Genomic DNA, 22302 nt, shown 5'->3' on the forward strand with positions numbered 1-22302 from the left:
TGTGCCATGGTCAATGACCTCCAATGTAAAATGAAGGGAAAGTTTCTGAGTCAGAAACTGTCACGTGCAGGTAGGCCTGTGCCCTAGTGCCTTAATATTACATACCAATCACTCAGAATAGCCATAGAAGAAGACCTCTTAAATGTGTTTGAGGTTGCATTGCTTTGGTCAAGAAATAATTCTTAATATGGACCATATTTTAGCAAGGGCTAACGGGCCAGCAGCATGGGCCCTGTCTGTAGGCTCACTCTGAAGAAAGCCAGGACACTGGCAAAGGGTTCGTTAATCTTCTCTGCATTCTGAAGAGCAGCAGAAACCTCAATATTGAGCATTGCCCTTAGACACCAACTCAGGAAAAGGGCTCTTGGAAAGTGGCTGCAGATGGAGGAAGGATGTTATTGGGTTTGGGAGTTATGCTAGAGTCCAGAAGGAACACCCCCACCCTAGTTGTTTATTCTTACTTTAATATTGGTAACATTGTATGATCATTCTGTTTATTCAGGACATAAATGCAAACAAAGACACTTGACATTAGTCCTCCCACCTATTATAGATTGTTCCAAGCAAACAAGCAGTAAAAATGGGCACCATGCAAACATGGACAAAATACTGCCCTTTATGACAACAAGCAAGGTGGCTTGAGGATCAGGGCTTGCAGTAGTGTAGATGCAAAGGTTTTGATCTCAGACACAAAACAACTCCACTCCTGCTGCTTTATTTGAAGATATGTGCTAATGTGGCCAGAGGTATTATGCACACTATCACTTTCCAAGATCTTCCACCCCTGTCTCCTAGGGATAATGGGAAATTGGGATTGTAATGCTAAAGAACCTACGCTTCTCTGGGAATTCTAGGGATGCCCACCGAAGTTTTTTCATTTCGTTTGAATGTTGCCCATATTTTGCGCTTTTTGTCGCTTCTCCAAAATCATTTGTCCTAGAAACTCTTGATTTGTTATTCTCAGTGGGCTTTCTAGTGAAGTGGTATCCTTAATTTTTAATGAAGTGAGTGATATATGAACAATATGATAATCTAACAAATCCTATATAGTAAAGTAGTTCCCTTCCATAATCCTAGTCCAAAAGAAAATACTGTTACTGAACACTGATCAATATGAACACTGATCAGTAATGTTGCAGTAGCCCTTTAATTTGCTATGTGCTTCACAAATTCTCACACTGATCCAAAGCCAGTTATACTTTTTATTTTTAGAAAGAGCATCTATATATGACTAATTGCATCAGTATGTTGTTGATAAACATTTGAATAGGTTGATATTCAACAGGTTGATGCAATGCCACAAGATTAAATAATCAAAGTATAATTATTCTTCGGTATTTTCCTTTTACTATTGGAAATCTGAGACTGCAAGATAATAATTTATCCAGTGCTACCCAGTGAGTCCATTTTGCAGCAGATCCTTTCCAGGCTTTTAGATATTTAGTGTTTATTGTTTAACAGACAGAAGACTTGTGGAGGGATTCATGTTTATCTATGTACTCCTAGGCTGCAATCCGATATAGACACTTTACCTTTATCCCATCTCAAGTCTCTTGGAACCTGCTAGGGTATATAAGACATAGGATTGTGCTACCAACCACTTCAAAGGACTGCTCCTCTTCTGCCTTACTAATTTGCAAACTGAATTTTCCCACCATTCTTTGGAGTAGCTATCTTTTTCTTGTGTTCTGTGGCTGCTGCTTTGGCAATATTTGTGCTTAATAGTTAGTTAAGGATTTTATTTATAAATTGATTTCCTTTTGGCTTTATTCATGAACGGAAATCAGATGAAAACTGACAGTAATGGAATTTAAAAAGGTAAAATAAAGGTGCAGAAAACGACTGCTATAGCCTTATGAGCAGTACGCCACAAGATTGACAGAACATTCCTATTCCCAGCTGAGGAAGCAGCTGGGCAAGGCAATGCATCAGTTCAATTGCTGCAATTCAACTCTTGCCACTTATGCTGACCAGGTTGGAAGGTGGGGGGTTAATTATTGCTGTATAAGTTCCAGGCTGGTGCTGCTGGGTGCCCTAAGTCAAGCCCCCTTTAGGGAGATAGACCAATGGAGTATCTTTAGATCCATGTCTGGCTTAGCTATACCACTGCCCTGCCCTGTAACTCTCTGTTTGGGAGCCCTATACTTGTCCTTACTGGTAGAGCATCACTGGTGGTAGCTTCTCAACCACCTACATTTTCAGCATGCCCCACAGAGTGACACAACCCCCCACTCCCCCTCTGCTGGCAGAGCCTAGCAGAGGGACGACTTCACATTTCCCTAGCCCTCCTCCTCCAGCATCACAGATCAGGGTTTTAGGATTGCTCTTCAAGTTCTTTTTCAACAGTTTGAGTAGGCATGTTGATGGAAATAGAGAAGAATATTCAGGAATATTCAGGAAGTAAAGAAGGGATAAAAAACCTATTAGTAGAAGACAAATTATTCTGCTTCAAAATACCAACAATAGTTTATGTTGTTTTTGTTCTTTCCTTTCTTTGTAGCATGAGATGCACAGACACAAATATTAGAGGGATTGGAAGAATATTTGAGGATAAGCTTAGAATTCAAAATGAGACTTGGACTGAAAAATATTAAATGTAATTCACTTGGGAAGAAGTTATATAAAGTAGAATTTATAAAGGAAACACAAAATGCTAGATGGGAATATGGTTTGCTAAGTAGATTATGTTTAGTGGACAGCAATCTGAACTATTTGGGTTTCAAAAAACAACAACATAAATGTCCTTCTGCATTGCATGGACAAATGTACTGGAAATGTCATTAGCACATCATAAATAGTACAATTTTTCTCAGCATATGTTAGGTTTCTGCTAGAATAATACATCCAGCATTTGCAAGCTACACCTAGGACACATAACTGAGTTCTTCAGATATTTATGGTTTACATTTTTTACATACTTGTTTTACAGTGCAGTCCTGTGCATTTTACTCAGAAGTCAATCCCACCATACTTCTTTTGACTTGCTCCAAGAGAAGTACATAGAATAAACTATTTTTTTATTCATTCATTTAATGAAAAATGATATTCTCATTTGCAAGTTGCAAACAAATAATGGCCTCGCTCAAACATAATGTTAAGCCATGGGGTGAAGTTCAATATTCCACTCGTCTAATTATTCCATTTGTGGAAGCATTGCAGCTTGCCAAATGAAACTATCCCATCTCTCTTCCCCCTGCATAGTTTTCTGTAGGTTCTCCAGACCCAACCATGAATCCAATTGAAAAAGGAGGAGAACAGGGGAAGTCAAGCTGTGTACACAGAAGTCCTTCTTCAGTGCTTCTGCTGATGGGGCTGGTTTGTTTGTCCAAAAGCTGCCAAGCAGCTTAATGATGGTTTGCTTACTGCTAGCTAACAGCATTCTGAAGCCATGCTTTGCTGTTGGCTTATGAGCCTTGGTTTGTTTTATCTATGGCTTGGGATTGTGTCAAAACCCAACATCTTTCCTTAATAATGGCTTGCTTGGACATCACATCCCAGATGCTCACCAACTTGCAATAACAGGCAACAATAGTTGCAAAACTAAATGAACTTTGGAGAAACAATGGGGTTGTAACCCACATAAATCATAGGCAGAGTAGCCCCATTAAAATCAATTGACATCACTGACTTAAGTCCATTAATTTGAATGGATCTATTCTGAATAGAACTTAGCAAGGGTACCATCTCGCTCTCAGGATTGTGGGTGCCTGCTGCTGCAACATGGACGTGCGATGTCACATGCACGTACCTGCACGTAGTGCATGTGATGTCACATGCATTATATGCAGCTGTGTGTGTGTGACATCACACATCCGTGTTGCGGTGGCCAGCAGCAACTCCTCTTCCACTGCCTCTCTGCAGCCAGCAAGGAACCCTTTTCTGCATCCGAGGTCCCCCTTCTCCAGAAAAGGATGCCTCATTTGCTGGCTGCAGAGGGCAGAGCTGAACTGCTTCTCTCCTGGAGGCACTGCCGCTGCCGCCTGCCAGCTTTTCTCATTGACTTCATGGGTGTCCGGCTCCCACAATTATATTATTGTGGGTGCCCAAGCACCCACGGCACCCTGGATTTGGCTCCTATGGAACTTAGTTGGGCACAATCCATGGTTTGATTGACTGTCTGGGACTACTTGTGAGTATTCCTTATACAAACCATGACTTAGTTTGTAGAATGCCATAACACCACGTAAAAGAAATGTTGGTGCTACTAAATTTGTACAAAAGTATTACAATGAAGTTTCAAATAAACAGATCCCCCCATCCCTTTTTGTTTACAAATGCTTGGACACAAAATACATCTCCCCTGATCCAGCAGGAAAGACCTGGAAACATATATAGTCTTCATGCTCATCTTTACCATATTGAACTGGCTGGCTTTGTCTTTTAAAGTCATCCATATATGTTAGTGTGCATCATTAGTTACACAGGACTACAACTGGATCAGGGGCAATACTTTTTCTTAATACAGTGGTACCTCGGGTTACATACGCTTCAGATTACGTACGCTTCAGGTTACAGACTCCGTTAACCCAGAAATAGTACCTTGGGTTAAGAACTTTGCTTCAGGATGAGAACAGAAATCGTGCTCCGGCGGCGCGGCAGCAGCAGCAGGAGGCCCCATTAGCTAAAGTGGTGCTTCAGGTTAAGAACAGTTTCAGGTTAAGAATGGACCTCCAGAGCGAACTAAGTACTTAACCCAAGGACTCACTGTAAAGTAAGTGGGAACCCAAAGCTTAGGAAAGGAATATTGGATGTTTCAGATCTTTTTCTTTATGTTCTATATCAAACAATTCTTCGGCCCTGTACTCACATATCTGGGAGTAAATCAGACTTAAATCAATGAGACTGACTGCTGAGTAAACATGGTTAGTATTAGAGTTTAAGGGTTGTTATTGTTCAGGTTTAATTGAGTTTTAAGAAGTAATAAAAATGCTTTTGGGACCATCTGATTAATAAAAATCTGATATACAAGTATGTTTCACTGTTTATTTGATTTTTGTGTCACTTGCACATGAATCTTCTATACAGTTCTATTCAAAATGCAATTAATTAAAGAGATTGTTTGGTTCCCAAATGGATGTTTATCTGTTACACAATTAAAGAACACCAGATGGAGGGAAAAATAACTTTGCTGACAAATGTGACTCTATAGTAAAGCCAGCTTAATCAAGCCAGTTGATTCACAAATGGAAACTTGCACAAATACAAATAGCCTGTACAGTTTGTTTTGTAAGTTACACTTGCCCTCAGGCAACTTTGTCATATTTAAGTGCTGAGCAGCTATGACAATCTAAGCTAATGCTTAGGGCTAAAGGAATTTAGTGGATCAATAGGCAGAGCTGGTTTAACTGATGAATGAAACTCTCACACCCCATATAGTAATATAATAATAATTTATTATTTATATCCCACCCTTCTGGCTGGATTTCCCTAGCCACTCTGGGCGGCTCCTAACAGAATATTAAAAATGTGATAAAACATCAAACGTTTCAAACTTTCCTAAACAGGGCTGCCTTCAGATGTCTTCTAAAAGTCAGATAGTTGTTATTTCCTTGACATTTGATGGAAGGGCATTCCACAGGGTGGGCACCACCACCGAGAAGGCCCTCTGCCTGGTTCCCTGGGGAGGGAACCACCAGAAGGCCCAGGCATGTAGTGAGACAGAAGCAACCAGCATAAGAATCTTGTGGTGTGCTCTGATAAAACACATAGACACCAATGCATGCTCACAAATGTAGGTTGGTTCAACTCAACAAATACAGCTTTCTTGCCCTTGTCAAACAACTGAGGAATGCCGTCAACAGTTGGAGAGAGCACGAATGCCCACATGCTCCAAGGTCACTGGCCCAAATAGATATACCTCTGATATTTGCACATAAGATTCAGGATGAAGCAGAGCTATGCCCCTGGGAGATAATGGGTGATGAGCAAAGTAAGAAGAGTGGAAGAGGTCTCCCTGTGACAATGCACCAGCCCTCTGGGCTAGGAACTACACAAGAGGAATCATCCCACATCTGCCTCGTCTGAACTTCAGAGGGATGGAACCCAGAAGACAGAGAGGAAAAGCACATATAAAAGGGTAACCCAAGCAGTGAACACAAAGAGTATAAGCAAACAAGGGCTCCTCCCCTACGCTGCCCACATGTCAGCCACATGTTCCACCACATCTTCACCAACAGAATGGCTCTGCTGATGGCATGTTTTGCCCATATATGTATCATAGTAGCAGCATCTCTGACATTTTGCCAGCATAGCAGGGCTTCTACTGAATTCTATAGCTTTTCAGCCAGGGATTTTCAGTTTAGTATTGTACCCTTAGTTACTTGTCTTCCTTTATCATTTCTTTTAATATTGAAGTATTACCTTACAAATCATGTTTTAAAATTTGTTGTTGTTGTTGTTGTTGTTGTTGTTGTTGTTGTTGTTGTTGTTGTTGTTGTTGTTAAGATTTAAGGTAGCATTTCTCCTTTATACCATATGCAGTAAATAAAGGCAAAACACTAAACAGACACATGTAAAAATAAATAAATCATTTTTTTAGCGCTTGGATAACAAAGAAATATGCTAACTTCTATAAAAATGCAATGCCCTGTGAAACTTCCTTGAACACCTGTTAAATATTTGCTGTGAGACCCCTGAGTCGCCATTATAACTTTTTAGACGGGAGCATATTTTTATTTGCTGTTTCATACATCTGCCTATAGGAATATCTGCAATACATGTGACTGGTGGGCCTATTTAAAGTCATTAACATGTGAGAAATATTCATCAAGTAAAACTAGTGGTGGTGTAAATTATGCTTAATCGGTCTGAGACAGCTTGCTTCCTGGATTTTAATGTTTCATTTATAAGTATGGAATTAAATAAATGGTTTAGAGTATGTAGTCACATAACATTGTATTTTTTTGAAAATGCTTTAGTACTAGTCTCTTTAAATGAAGGGACTAATGATATTCCAGAAAAAAAAGCATAAGGACTATACTAGCTAATGTGGGTGCAAAACTGAATTCTTATTTATTTAGTTTCTGTACTGCCCTTCATTTGAGGATCACACAGTGGTTTACCAAAAAAAAAAAAGGACAAAAATAAATGTTATAAGCTTTTGTAAAATTATTGCCTTGAAGGGAGACATGCATACAAGGAACCTCATGTTTCACATGATTAAGTCCCATTGTGTTGTATTGCTTTCTTCAGTTCTCTCTCTCAAGGGCTAGTTCTGCCCCTCAGTTTATGTCCTCATTTGGGCACACTGGCCCGTCTGCTTATTTGAGATATGACATTTGAAACCAACCCATTAGGGTTCATTGTATAGGAGATAAGAAGAAAATGAGCTAACGTTTGTTCTTTGCACTCATTTAGCTTCTAACCAGATGTGTGAGATTTTCAGTGATTCTAAGACTGTTAGCCACTAACTTCCAATTAATCTAATTTGCATTAACTGGAATAGTATTATAATTTCCATTTTGCAATTGCGATGATTCACAGAAGAATCAAGTCACGTCTCTCTTTCTTAGCTGTGACTTTCTGCAAAGTGAACAGCTTAACTGTAAACTGCTCTAGTTATGCTTCATTATATAGTTTTGTCAGCCACAATCTTGAAAACTGTTGGGTTTTTCCTCTTGCACAACTTTCCCCTCCCATGACATATTGCAAACTAGTTTTGAAAATCCTCTGTTTTAAAAGAAGAATACTATTCAGCTTTCTGTTCAATAAATCCCAGACTTTGCCACCAATTTTGCACTTTCAATCATGACTAAGACTGCAATCCTATCCCCACTTACCTGCGAGTAAACCTGATTAAATCCAATAGGACTAAACATGATTTGGATTTCACTATAATGCTGCCATCATGTGCGCATTATTTTGGAGAAAATCCCACTGACCTCAGTGGAATTTACTACTGAGTAGGATAGGGTTGCATATAGGATAGGGTTGCATATTTCAATGAAACTACTGGATTTATTTATTTTTGCTCTCGCTACTTTTTATGGGGCATGACCCTGAAGTGTGTAGTTTGCAGAGCTATAACTTTAGTTATTCCGAATAGGATTCCTCGCAAGAAAAGGGAAAAGTTGACAGCTATGGGTATATTATGGTCAATATCGATAACATTATTAAGGGCAACTGATTAAAATTGATTGGAGAGCCAGTGTGCCTTGTTCGTCTTACATAATTAAGTTATAATCCTGCTTCCCAAATGCTCACTATCTTGGCAGAACGTATGAAATGTGCCAAGAGATTTTAGAATGGAGGATGCAAATATTCTTCAGTGGTGGAACTTCATGAACCCAAAGGGTGCTCATCAATGGTTCCTCTTCATCCTGGAGAAGAGTGACTAGTGAGGTGCCACAGGGTTCTGTCTTGGGCCCGGTCTTATTCAACATCTTTATCAACGACTTGGATGATGGACTCAAGGGCATCCTGATCAAATTTGCAGATGACACCAAACTGGGAGGGGTGGCTAACACCCCAGAGGACAGGATCACACTTCAAAACGACCTTGACAGATTAGAGAACTGGGCCAAAACAAACAAGATGAACTTTAACAGGGAGAAATGTAAAGTATTGCACTTGGGCAAAAAAAATGAGAGGCACAAATACAAGATGGGGGACACCTGGCTTGAGAGCAGTACATGTGAAAAGGGTCTAGGAGTCTTGGTTGACCACAAACTTGACATGAGCCAACAGTGTGACGTGGCAGCTAAAAAAGCCAATGCAATTCTGGGCTGCATCAATAGGAGTATAGCATCTAGATCAAGGGAAGTAATAGTGCCACTGTATTCTGCTCTGGTCAGACCTCACCTGGAGTACTGTGTCCAGTTCTGGGCACCACAGTTCAAGAAGTACACTGACAAACTGGAACGTGTCCAGAGGAGGGCAACCAAAATGGTCAAAGGCCTGGAAACGATGCCTTATGAGGAATGGTTAAGGGAGCTGGGCATGTTTAGTCTGGAGAAGAGGAGGTTAAGGGGTGATATGATAGCCATGTTCAAATATATAAAAGGATGTCATATAGAGGAGGGAGAAAGGTTGTTTTCTGCTGCTCCAGAGAAGCGGACACGGAGCAATGGATCCAAACTACAAGAAAGAAGATTCCACCTAAACATTAGGAAGAACTTCCTGACAGTAAGAGCTGTTTGACAGTGGAATTTGCTGCCAAGGAGTGTGGTGGAGTCTCCTTCTTTGGAGGTCTTTAAGCAGAGGCTTGACAACCATATGTCAGGAGTGCTCTGATGGTGTTTCCTGCTTGGCAGGGGGTTGGACTCGATGGCCCTTGTGGTCTATTCCAACTCTATGATTCTATGATTCCTTAACTGCATTTCCAATCTATGGTTTACACTGCCAACACTGCATGATAGTGGGAACCCCAAAACACCATGTTAAAGACATTCATGATGGTCTAAGCCTAAGGCCAATCTGCTACATCAGACCAAAGGCCCATCTCATCAAGCAACTTGTTCTCAGGCTGGCCCACCAGATGCCTGTAAGCAGGAAATGAGTACAACAACACTTGTGATTCCCAGTAACTAGTACAGTGGTACCTCGGGTTACATACGCTTCAGGTTACATACGCTTCAGGTTACAGACTCCGCTAACCTAGAAATAGTGCTTCAGGTTAAGAACTTTGCTTCAGGATGAGAACAGAAATCGTGCTCCGGCAGCACAGCAGCAGCAGGAGGCCCCATTAGCTAAAGTGGTGCTTCAGGTTAAGAACAGTTTCAGGTTAAGTACGGACCTCCAGAATGAATTAAGTACTTAACCCAAGGTACCACTGTATTTATTTACATACCACATCAAAGGTAGTGCACAACCATTATTGCTAGAGGCCCTTGTTACCCTTACCCACCATTAATTTGTCTAAACACCTTTTAAAGTCTTGGCCATCACTACATCTTGTAGTAGCAAATTCCAGAGCTATGTGCTTTCATCTGTCCTGAATCTTTCAACATTCAGCTTCATGTGATGGACCAAGGTTCTAGTTTTATTTATTCTTGCCCTGCGTTCCTTTACGTATTTGAATATTTAAAATGAACCCATACCATATTTTTTGCTCCATAAAGACGCACCTGACCATAAGATGCCCCTAGTTTTTAGAGGAGGAAAACAGGAAAAGAATATTCTGAACAAACAGTGGATGTACCTCAACTGCTTCCAGTACTACAACATAACAGTTCCGTTCTCTTTTTCCTTGCATGTCCTAAAACTGTAGTAATCAGTGCTGTTTTCGCTAAGTTTTCTTCAGTTTATCTCCAGAAATTGATACCCATTTTAACTTTTTTCACCTTTCCTCAAATTAACAAAAAAGACCATAGTTGATCTAGTAGCCCAAGTAACTGAAGGCTATGAAAATCAATTGTATTTAAGTCCCCTTCTTGAATCACATACTTCTCCATGACAAATGTTCAGATGATATGTTTGATTCCAAAGGAGCAAATACAGAGCTTGAATAATAAAATGCTTGTCGGAGTACCTCTGGAGTACATTAACACTAATTGTCAACCTATAAAATGTGTTATAAATGAGCATTAAGCTTTACTTTCTAGAGTTTCTTTTCCAGAGACATTATAAGGAAATGTCACTTGTAATTAAGAAACAATTATTTTAATCTTCTGTTACAACAGTGAAGAATTGACATGTGGTTTGCTTATTATAAATTGCTTTCAATATCTTGTTTTCAGATCTATTATTTTTAGGGGGGTTTATGCCTTTCACTAGATGAGTGGATCCATGTAATGTTGCAAGGTTACCATAATTTCTTGGAAATTTTAGATGCAAAATAAATTCTGATAATCAAGTTTTCCTAGTTCATTTCCTTTATCTGATGAATGATTAATGTTAAAAAGTAGAACATGCTTCATAACAGGAAGCTTCAATATATATATTTTTAAGAATGTATAATTTTGCCCATTCCCCTTAGCACATATTTAGCACTTAATTTGTTTATGTCAAGTATAATATCATTTTGTTCATCATCATCATCATCATTATTAGTGGTAGTAGTAGTAGTAGTACCAGTAGTAGTAAAAAAGTGTGCAGACACTCCCTTGCAGACCTGCTGGTTGACTGAGATTACCCAGAGAGACCCTACTGGTAGTACTGCATGATCCTTAAATATGTCTTGTGCCATCTGGCATAGGGCTTTCAGTGTGATAGTACCTGCCATGTGGAAATGGAATACTCTCTCACTCTGACAATTTTGTGTTTCATCTATGAAGTCTTTGAATTCTGATATTAGTCATATATATATATATATATATATATATATATGCTTTCGTAGATTTTCACGGGTACAGGAATGCAGGTTTTGGTGTTTTCGGGTATCTTCCCGTGTAAGAGTTGGGGTGTCTAGGCGACGTTTCGACGAGGTCTCACTCGTCATCTTCAGGCTGGTGCTTTCGGCTTCTTGTTACTAGAACAGAGCAGGATCTCAGTGTATGAGTTCCTATAAATACTGTTGAGGGGGTGTGGTGTATAGCCTCCAACGTTCTGGGCAGAGAGGAAGTTCCCAGGTTATTGTGCCTTTTCTTCTTTTGTTCATTAATTACTTGAGGGATATCTTGAGTGATTTCTTGAGTGATATTCTGAGTACCACTTAGGAGGGTCATTAGGTGTGGATTAGTTGCTAAAGCTTTCGTGTCTTGACCTCTTGAGCTTGTGAAGAGTTTTTCTGAGTTTTTCTGAGAAGAGTTTTTCTGAGAAGATGGCTGTACTGCACTTAGTTGTGCTCTGGCTTGGCTTCGTGTATAGGGGCGAGCTGTGGTTTTGTGCCCTGTGCCAGCCAGATCTGTGTAGGGATTGCAGGGGGGTGCAGCATCCGGAGGTGCCACTATGGTTTGGCTACTGGATGGTATCTGTAATTTATCTGTGGAGAGGGTCTGGGTTTGGGTCTGGTGTGGTTGATTGGAGATGGCGTTCTGTGTGCCTCTGGTTCTGGTGTCGGTTTTTGTGGGGAGGGCTAATTTCCAGATGTCTGGCAGGCGGGACGTGTCGTCACGCTTGTTCCTGTTGTGAGGGTGTTTCTCTATCTCGATGGCTTCCATGATTATTCTCTTGTGGTGATGTTCCATGTTAAAGAGCAATTTGGAATCTGCAAAATTAATTTCGTGTCCTGTTTCTTTCATGTGTTGGTAAAGAGAGGAAGTTTTTTCTTCTTTTTTGACGGCATTCTTGTGTTCTGCGATACGTGCATTTATTCGTCTGTTTGTTTGTCCAATGTACGTGGCTGGGCAGACTTTGCAGGGTATTTCATAGACCCCTTGGTTTTCTAACTGGATTTTATCTTTTGGGTTTCTGAGGATATTGGCTATTTTTTGGTTGGTGCAAAAGGCTGTTTTGATATTGTGTTTATGGAGGATTTTGCTAATTTTATCTGTGGTGCCCTTGATATAAGGAAGGAGGGCCATGCCATTGTTTTCTTCTGTGTCTTGGTTTTTGGGGGGTGTTTCTTTTTGGATTAGCTTCGTAACCCTGTTTTGCTGGTATCCGTTGGCGATTAACACATTTGAGAGATTCTGTAACTCAGTTGTCAAGTGGTCTTCGTCAGCCAGGCGTTTGGTTCTGGAGATGAGAGTCTTGGCTACGGAGTTTATTTGTGCAGGGTGGTGGTGTGATTGTGCATGTAAGTAGCGGTTGGTGTGTGTTTTTTTCCGGTAGATAGTGTGTCCTAGGGAGCCATCAGGTTTTTTGTAGATTAGGACGTCAAGGAAGGGAAGTTGGTTGTTGGCTTCTATTTCCATAGTGAATTGTATTTTGGGGTGTAGGCTGTTGAGATGTGTGAGGAAGCTATCTAGTTTTTCCTTCCCGTGTGGCCAAATTACAAAGGTGTCGTCAACATATCTGAGCCAAAGTTTGGGTTTGTGTTCTGACTTGTCTAAAGCATTGGTTTCAAAGTGTTCCATGTACAGATTTGCGATGACCGGTGAGAGGGGTGATCCCATAGGTGCTCCTTCTATCTGTTTGTATCTTTGTCCATTGTGGATGAAGTACGTGTTGGTTAGGCAGTGGTTGGTCAGGTCCAGGATGTATTCGGGGGGATTGTATTTGTTTTGAATGGCTGTCAAGGCTTCATTAATGGGCACTTGTGTGAAGAGAGATACAACATCGAAGCTCACAAGTAGGTCATCGGGATGTAGGTTTTGCTTCTTTATTGTTTCTATGAACTGGAAGGAGTTTGTAACGTGTGAAGCGATAGATTCTGCATAGGGCTGAAGTTGCTTAGCGAGAAATTTAGCGAGATTTTGTAGAGGTGAGCCTATGGAGCTGACTATTGGTCTGAGTGGTGTTCCTTCTTTGTGTATCTTGGGGAGACCGTAGAGTTTGGGGCATCTGGATGATTTTTCTCTGGGGATGATTCTTAGCTGGATTTCTTCACTGATAGGAGAGGCTTTTATTTTGGATTTGGTGGTTTTTTCCAGATAGGTGGTGGGATCTGTTTTTATAGGTTGGTAGGTAGGGTCTTGGAGTAGATTTGATAGTTTTGCTTGGTAGTCCGATGTGTTCATCACAACAGTGGCATTACCTTTGTCTGCTGGGAGAATGATTATGTTGTTGTCTTTCTTCAGGTTGGTGAGTGCTTTCTGTTCTTCTTTGTGTAAATTGCTTCTGGGTGGTTTGCTGGAGCAGAGGATGTTGGTGACTTCGAGTCTGATTTTATTGGCTTCATCTGGGTTGATTTTGGTTAGGCTAGCTTCGACTCCGCATATGATGTTTTCCGTGGGGATGCGTCTCGGGGCGACTGCAAAGTTGAAGCCTTTGGAGAGTACTTTGGTTTCAGTTGAGGTGAGGATCCTGTCTGATATGTTATGTACTGTTTGTTTCATGGGTTGTTGTGGAGGGTGGCTGGGCTTCTGGCGTTTCTCTAGTTTGTGGAGTTTGTTGGTGTGTGTGTCTGTCTTATGTGACATCCCCACGGAAAACATCATATGCGGAGTCGAAGCTAGCCTAACCAAAATCAACCCAGATGAAGCCAATAAAATCAGACTCGAAGTCACCAACATCCTCTGCTCCAGCAAACCACCCAGAAGCAATTTACACAAAGAAGAACAGAAAGCACTCACCAACCTGAAGAAAGACAACAACATAATCATTCTCCCAGCAGACAAAGGTAATGCCACTGTTGTGATGAACACATCGGACTACCAAGCAAAACTATCAAATCTACTCCAAGACCCTACCTACCAACCTATAAAAACAGATCCCACCACCTATCTGGAAAAAACCACCAAATCCAAAATAAAAGCCTCTCCTATCAGTGAAGAAATCCAGCTAAGAATCATCCCCAGAGAAAAATCATCCAGATGCCCCAAACTCTACGGTCTCCCCAAGATACACAAAGAAGGAACACCACTCAGACCAATAGTCAGCTCCATAGGCTCACCTCTACAAAATCTCGCTAAATTTCTCGCTAAGCAACTTCAGCCCTATGCAGAATCTATCGCTTCACACGTTACAAACTCCTTCCAGTTCATAGAAACAATAAAGAAGCAAAACCTACATCCCGATGACCTACTTGTGAGCTTCGATGTTGTATCTCTCTTCACACAAGTGCCCATTAATGAAGCCTTGACAGCCATTCAAAACAAATACAATCCCCCCGAATACATCCTGGACCTGACCAACCACTGCCTAACCAACACGTACTTCATCCACAATGGACAAAGATACAAACAGATAGAAGGAGCACCTATGGGATCACCCCTCTCACCGGTCATCGCAAATCTGTACATGGAACACTTTGAAACCAATGCTTTAGACAAGTCAGAACACAAACCCAAACTTTGGCTCAGATATGTTGACGACACCTTTGTAATTTGGCCACACGGGAAGGAAAAACTAGATAGCTTCCTCACACATCTCAACAGCCTACACCCCAAAATACAATTCACTATGGAAATAGAAGCCAACAACCAACTTCCCTTCCTTGACGTCCTAATCTACAAAAAACCTGATGGCTCCCTAGGACACACTATCTACCGGAAAAAAACACACACCAACCGCTACTTACATGCACAATCACACCACCACCCTGCACAAATAAACTCCGTAGCCAAGACTCTCATCTCCAGAACCAAACGCCTGGCTGACGAAGACCACTTGACAACTGAGTTACAGAATCTCTCAAATGTGTTAATCGCCAACGGATACCAGCAAAACAGGGTTACGAAGCTAATCCAAAAAGAAACACCCCCCAAAAACCAAGACACAGAAGAAAACAATGGCATGGCCCTCCTTCCTTATATCAAGGGCACCACAGATAAAATTAGCAAAATCCTCCATAAACACAATATCAAAACAGCCTTTTGCACCAACCAAAAAATAGCCAATATCCTCAGAAACCCAAAAGATAAAATCCAGTTAGAAAACCAAGGGGTCTATGAAATACCCTGCAAAGTCTGCCCAGCCACGTACATTGGACAAACAAACAGACGAATAAATGCACGTATCGCAGAACACAAGAATGCCGTCAAAAAAGAAGAAAAAACTTCCTCTCTTTACCAACACATGAAAGAAACAGGACACGAAATTAATTTTGCAGATTCCAAATTGCTCTTTAACATGGAACATCACCACAAGAGAATAATCATGGAAGCCATCGAGATAGAGAAACACCCTCACAACAGGAACAAGCGTGACGACACGTCCCGCCTGCCAGACATCTGGAAATTAGCCCTCCCCACAAAAACCGACACCAGAACCAGAGGCACACAGAACGCCATCTCCAATCAACCACACCAGACCCAAACCCAGACCCTCTCCACAGATAAATTACAGATACCATCCAGTAGCCAAACCATAGTGGCACCTCCGGATGCTGCACCCCCCTGCAATCCCTACACAGATCTGGCTGGCACAGGGCACAAAACCACAGCTCGCCCCTATACACGAAGCCAAGCCAGAGCACAACTAAGTGCAGTACAGCCATCTTCTCAGAAAAACTCTTCTCAGAAAAACTCAGAAAAACTCTTCACAAGCTCAAGAGGTCAAGACACGAAAGCTTTAGCAACTAATCCACACCTAATGACCCTCCTAAGTGGTACTCAGAATATCACTCAAGAAATCACTCAAGATATCCCTCAAGTAATTAATGAACAAAAGAAGAAAAGGCACAATAACCTGGGAACTTCCTCTCTGCCCAGAACGTTGGAGGCTATACACCACACCCCCTCAACAGTATTTATAGGAACTCATACACTGAGATCCTGCTCTGTTCTAGTAACAAGAAGCCGAAAGCACCAGCCTGAAGATGACGAGTGAGACCTCGTCGAAACGTCGCCTAGACACCCCAACTCTTACACGGGAAGATACCCGAAAACACCAAAACCTGCATATATATATATATATATATATATATATATATATATATATATATATAACTGATCACTGTGGAAAATCAGGAACTGTATTCTTATACTGGTTATTTTTATACTCTTATTATATATTTCATGTTTTAACCATGTTTATAATGCTTTGACATTTCTAAATATTAAGCAGGACATAGATACTTTAAAGTAAATAAAAATGAATAACCTGTTATGGGGGGGATCAAGTTACTCACAAGATTTTTGAACCATGTGAATACAGTCTTGTGATTCAAGAAGCTGTACACCGGCTCCCTCAGCCAGTAAAGCGAGATGAGCACCACAACCCCAGAGTCATCCGCAACTGGACCTAATGGTCAGGGGTCCCTTTACCTTTACCCTGAAATTATATATTGTACTCAGTACTTTAAAAAAAATGTTTAGGGTTACTCTCATTTACCTACTCATATTGAAATACTGCCCCTTAATGAGGCCAAACTTAGATTCACAAAATGTTTAGGGGTATGCGTACCCCTGTGTACCCCCAGAAAAAAGCACTGTCTGTACTACCAAATCCCAATGTATAATTTACCTCCTCTCTTAGTACCAATTCCCAATGGGTATATCACCTCCAATGTATGCTAAATTTTATGAACATTTATTCACAGATTTTGCATCTGATGGTTAACATCTTCATTTTAAGTCTGTTTTAAGACTGCTCATGAAGTGAAATGCCACTGCAAACAAAATCATATATATTCATTTGAAAACCACCTTGTGTTTCCTATACCCGCTAATTCTCCATCAAGAAAAACCCTGGGACAAATATTCCATAGAAAACACTGACAGTGAATGTTTGACATTGGTGACATGTGGCACTCTGATTTCTTAGCCAATTTGGTTAAATCTCTAATTTAATCACAAATGTATTTCTTGATACAGACAAATTTTGTGTGATGGGTTTTTAATTTAATTTTTTTTTTTTAGGTGAAAGGTCCCCCAGCGGCAGGAGCATTTAAAGAAAGACCAACAAAGCCTACAGCATTTCGCAAGTTTTATGAGCGAGGTGACTTCCCAATCGCCCTTGAGCACGATACAAGAGGAAACAAAATAGCCTGGAAGGTAAGTCAGGGCGCAGCTGTGACAGCCAGCTGCGCTTATTGAAGTGACATCTCTCATTGCCAAAAAAACGTTGGCTTATAAGTAAATAAAGTGGAGTAATTTCTTAGCAAATAGAAGATGGTGGGAGAGCAGTTAGAGAGTGGCCTCCTGAGTCAGCCATCTACCTTGGCTAACAATTAAATTATATGCTGCAAAAAAGGAAAATGACAGAGTTGCTTTGCCTTAGAGAATTGTCTCCTGCTCAATTCATCTCTATTTTTATGAGGACCTGGCAACCCAGCCTATTTCAGGCAGTCCATCAAATGATGGAAGTGGCTGGATACAGTGAGCAGCAGCCATTTATCTCCCCCCAAATTTCACCTTCCTGCAGGACAGTTCCAAATGGAAGCTTTAATTACCTAAATGGATAGGTCAAGATTGCCTGCTCCCTTGAAATGCAGAGCAGAATACAAACGAAGGCAGATTCTCATTCCACGGCTGCACTCCCAGTCTGCAGCATATGTCAGACAGCGTAATCGCTGTCATACGTGCCCCTGTTAGAGGCTGACCTCCACTGCTGAAACCATTATGGTTCCGACATCTCTGACAAAAGGTTAATTGGCTTCAAAATAAATGTATTGCCTAATGACTTCATTCTAATGCAGCAGTGTTTCTCTCTAAAAGGCTTGGTGATGTTATTTGTAAAACTTGCCAATCTTTTAAGTAACTAGAGCAGGCTTTTAAATTTAATTTGAAAAATGAATGCTGATCTTTAACCTGCTCTTTCTATTTAATTATTTTGGTTATCAAAGAATGACTTTCCTTTTATGTATGTGTGTGTGCGTTGGGGTGACTGTGTGTGTCTCTGTATGCAATTTATTGGGCTGGGTTCAGATTTTTCTGGAAACAGAATAAAGGATAACCAAAAAATTGGGCATTCTTTGAATGAGGGAGAAAAGACCTATTATTTGGATGTTTATGTGGGTCCTGTTGAAAATGACCTTAATTTAAGCTGCTGTAGTTTTGTTAATAAAAACAAAAACAGATATGACTAGTAGGGTCACTGAGTGAATAATATTTATTATTTATGAAATGACTAAACAATTATGTACAAAACATATCAAACAATTAGATCCTACCTGCAAGTTTTTAATATAATTTAATGGATGCATTTGGCTCCATTTTTAGATGGGCACAACCAATGATCTAACAGAAAATTGAATTTCTGCATGACATTAGTAACAGTAACAACAGAAAAAAGCGTATTTACTTTCATGGTGGTAACATGCCATCCATTTTATAAGAATAGTCATGTAGTAGATCGTTGAAGATATAACTGAGAATTGTAATGCATGCTTTCTTGTATGATTGCATGTTACTGGTTATATAAAGTTTTATATGAATATTTATATGACACTGTCAATTTATGCTTAATTGGTTGTATCCAGTGATGGCTTAAATGAGCAGAAACATTTTCCAATGAAGGCAGAGCCACCATTAGATACATCCAATATGTTTTATTTTTTCTTAAGGCTTATGATCAATACAATAATACATTTGATTTGAATGAATACATAAAGGAAAGGGAATGCAGGGGAGAAGTGGAGAGAAACAGGAATACAAGTATGAAAACAGTTTAACTGAAGTAGATAAGATTTAAGATTTTTTAAAGTATTATTTTAAAGGGGGGAGCAAGGAGATGTACAGAACAATAAGAAATAATGGGTTTCTTCAGTATATTTAGTCACTGTTTGACAGTGATATTATGTTACCTTGTCCTAGGCTGCAAATGCCAGCAAAAGGCAATAAAGTGGGAAGCGCCATGTACAAGCTACCGTTTGATCCTATGGCGGGCCAGGGGATCCCTTGACATCATCTGATGAGCTTCTAGCTCCTTTGCATAATTTATCCATGCATGTGACAGAGATTAAGGCCTTAACTAATGTGCTGCAATTCTCAGGGGGGAATATCCAGCACAAGGTGGGAGTGGAGAACCGAGAGCAGCAAGCCTCCTCTATTTTGAAGGCCTTACAGGCCTGCATTCCAAGATGGCAAACCTGAAGGAAGAAGCTGCAGGAATAATCTTTGTTTGGTGAAGGTGAGACAAGGAGCAGAGAGAGGGCACTCTACTACTTTTGTCTGAGAGGTGCTTGCTCTCCTGAAGAGATATCTGTTAAGAGTATGCCCTGGTTCCTCTGTCTAGAAGCAAAATTTGCCTTAGGGCCATCCTTGTGAAATTCTTGTGTTCCCCTTATGAAGGAGGAGTTGCTGAGCTGGGTGTAATAGAAGAGTTATCTTGGGGGGCACTTAATGATATAATTAGGATTTCCCCTGATTAGCATAATAGGCACAAATAGCTCTCACTGGGGCATGAAGAATGAATGGCACAGGAAAGAAATTTGACCTTACATTCAGTTCGCTGTTCTTTCTTTGGCGACCACTTATAGCCAAGTAAGATTGCCTTCCATGAAAACGGTCTTAACATTGAGTCCATAAGTGACTGTGGAGGCCAATTCTGGATCCGCACGTCCTTCCACAGTGGGGACATAGGTTTTTGGGTGGGAGTTGATCATGGCGAGGGTTTGTCAAACACGCCTTCCTCTTAGCATGTTTGTCCTTTGTGCCCTGAGTCCACAACACCTCTGGTAAAGGCTGTCCCCAATTGGAGCATTCGCAGGCCAGTGTTTCCCAGTCATCAGTGCTTATACTACATTTTTTTAGATTGGCCTGGAGAGCATATTTAAACCTCTTTTGTTGTCTACCAGTATCTTTTGTCTGAGTCACAAGAGAAGGCTTAAGACATTTAGACACCTGTCAGCTGCAGAGGACTGTTTGCTAACTCCCAATCTACTTTGGGCACATCTAGACTGAAGAGTGAGATAGCAGAGACTTCGCTGATGTGATGCACCTGTTTCAGGGTGTGCTTTGTGTGTATGTTAACAGGTTTACTTGCTCCTCTGTTGCCTTCCCTGGCTGGCTGCAGGGCTGTGAGGGAATTTCTAGGACAGCATTCTTTCTCCCGTGTTCTTTCCCTTGTCACTGTGGAGCAACACAACGAGGAGAGCTGTGTTATCCACATGACCACATTTTCTGTTCATTCCGTTGTTGATGTCGTGCAATGCAGTGAGGAGAGTTGTGTTATTAGACTGGACAATTCGTTTCCTGGTGCTGGGTTTTTATTTCTGTTGCTTTCTAACCAGTTCCCTTCTACAAGCCCTTGCTTTGTGGTGTGACATGCTGTTGTTAACCATATGTGTATACAAACATATACCTGAAATGTGCAGTAAGGGAACAACAGTGGAAGGCAACTTTAGCTTCAGTGTGAGTCATTACTTTGGACTTTAAACTGCACTTTACCCAACAGAAAATTGTATTCAGAGTGCACTGGACCCCTCACTGACTTTACTAAAAACACATTTCAAGTGTGGACAAATGCTGCTACTGTGGCACATCTCCAACACCTTAAGTACACATGATGTGGTCCTGTCCAGTGGTAACTCTATTCTAGTCATAGGTCTGCACATGCATTAATCTAGTTCTAGAGAAATTTTTTATTTTTGTGGATGTTAATGTAATGTTGAAAAATATTCTGGTCTTTAAAAGAAAAAGGAAAAGAAAGATATTCTGGTCCTATGGGACCTCACTAAAGAGGAATGAAGTTGGATCCTATGGGCAGTGATGATGACAAGAGTACCCATGCACTGGACTAGCTGATGGTCCACAAATTTACACAGCGGCTTCAATTTTCAGAGCAGGCCTCATAGGCAAAACAAGTTATGTGCATCTTGTTGCCCATTGTATAGCGGTTGGAGAATGTGTTAAGAGTGGCAGTATATGAGTGGGCAACTTTTCACAGGCAGCAGCGGGACAAGGTATTCTCTGACATTTCCCCTATCCCATCACCCTAGAATACTTTTAAAAAGCTTTTGAGCCATGCATAAATTTTCCTTGTGCTTTAGTGTTCAAATAAAATGTAACTTCAAACTAGCAAAGTCTCATGAACTGAGGAGGTATTTTCTTGAATTCTCACTTCCACCTGCACCCCCCACCCCATTCAACCTCCCTCACTCCAGGAAAACCCTCCAGAGCAGATTTTCAGGGGGGATAGCAAGAATCAATAAAAATAGTCTCCCCTCTCTCTTATGAGTGGAGTTTCACTCTCAGTAAATCTTGATCTAAGCTTTTGAGTTCCTTCATATTTTGGGAACATTGGTTTGTCTTTTGTGTGTGGGCATGAAGGTGTGAATATGTGCCTGATCAGTCATGGGTTCTGGAGGGTGCAAAGAGCAACAGAAAGTGGTTTTTTTTTTAAAGGCAACAGCAACCACAAAGCTCCAAAACCAATATAAATCACATTACAGAAATATAAATGCACATAACTTGTTTTGCCTGTGAGACCTGCTCTGAAAATGGAAGCTGCTGTGTAAATTTGTGGACCATCAGCTGGACCAGTGCATGGGTACATGTGTGCAGTGATCATCTACGCACCATAGAGTGTCTGACATGATGTGTAGAGTTCTGTGTAAGAAGTTGGATAAGCGGCATTTGCACAACCACATTAATTTGTAGAAGTTAGTATTACGAAATGAAGGACTAGCGGGGGTAGGTGGGGGAAAATGATACTACGTTTGCCACAAATATTTCAGGATTCACATAACTATGCCATATATCACCATTTTGTTATTGTCCTTTATTTTTTCACTCTCTTTGTATGTGATGCATTTCATGATTCATTTTGCACTTGGTAAGTCAGTGGTCCCCCGCCCACCTGCCATCTAGCTCCTGCAGTGATTTTTTTGTAAGAAGATGAACATTACTAATAGCGTGGCTACAAAAACCTTTTCATTCAAGGGTGGTAGGATGTTGAGTGGCTCTGAGGAGAGACTACAAACCATCAAATATCCCT

At 40.7% G+C, this 22302-nt stretch overlaps 1 protein-coding gene across 2 annotated transcripts in view; it reads left to right on the forward strand.

Annotated features, from left to right (window-relative positions):
- The window catches only part of PACRG (parkin coregulated), a 222065-nt gene that overhangs the window by 25421 nt on the left and 174342 nt on the right, over positions 1-22302 (forward strand). For both annotated transcript variants that reach the window (XM_081187954.1, XM_081187953.1), the window contains exon 2: positions 17283-17417. In XM_081187954.1, the coding sequence (XP_081044080.1) occupies positions 17283-17417 (135 nt within the window). The remainder of the gene's footprint in view (positions 1-17282; positions 17418-22302) is intronic.

This window comes from Podarcis bocagei, assembly GCF_964188305.1.
Source record: "Podarcis bocagei genome assembly, chromosome: 3".
NCBI classification, from domain to species: domain Eukaryota; kingdom Metazoa; phylum Chordata; class Lepidosauria; order Squamata; family Lacertidae; genus Podarcis; species Podarcis bocagei.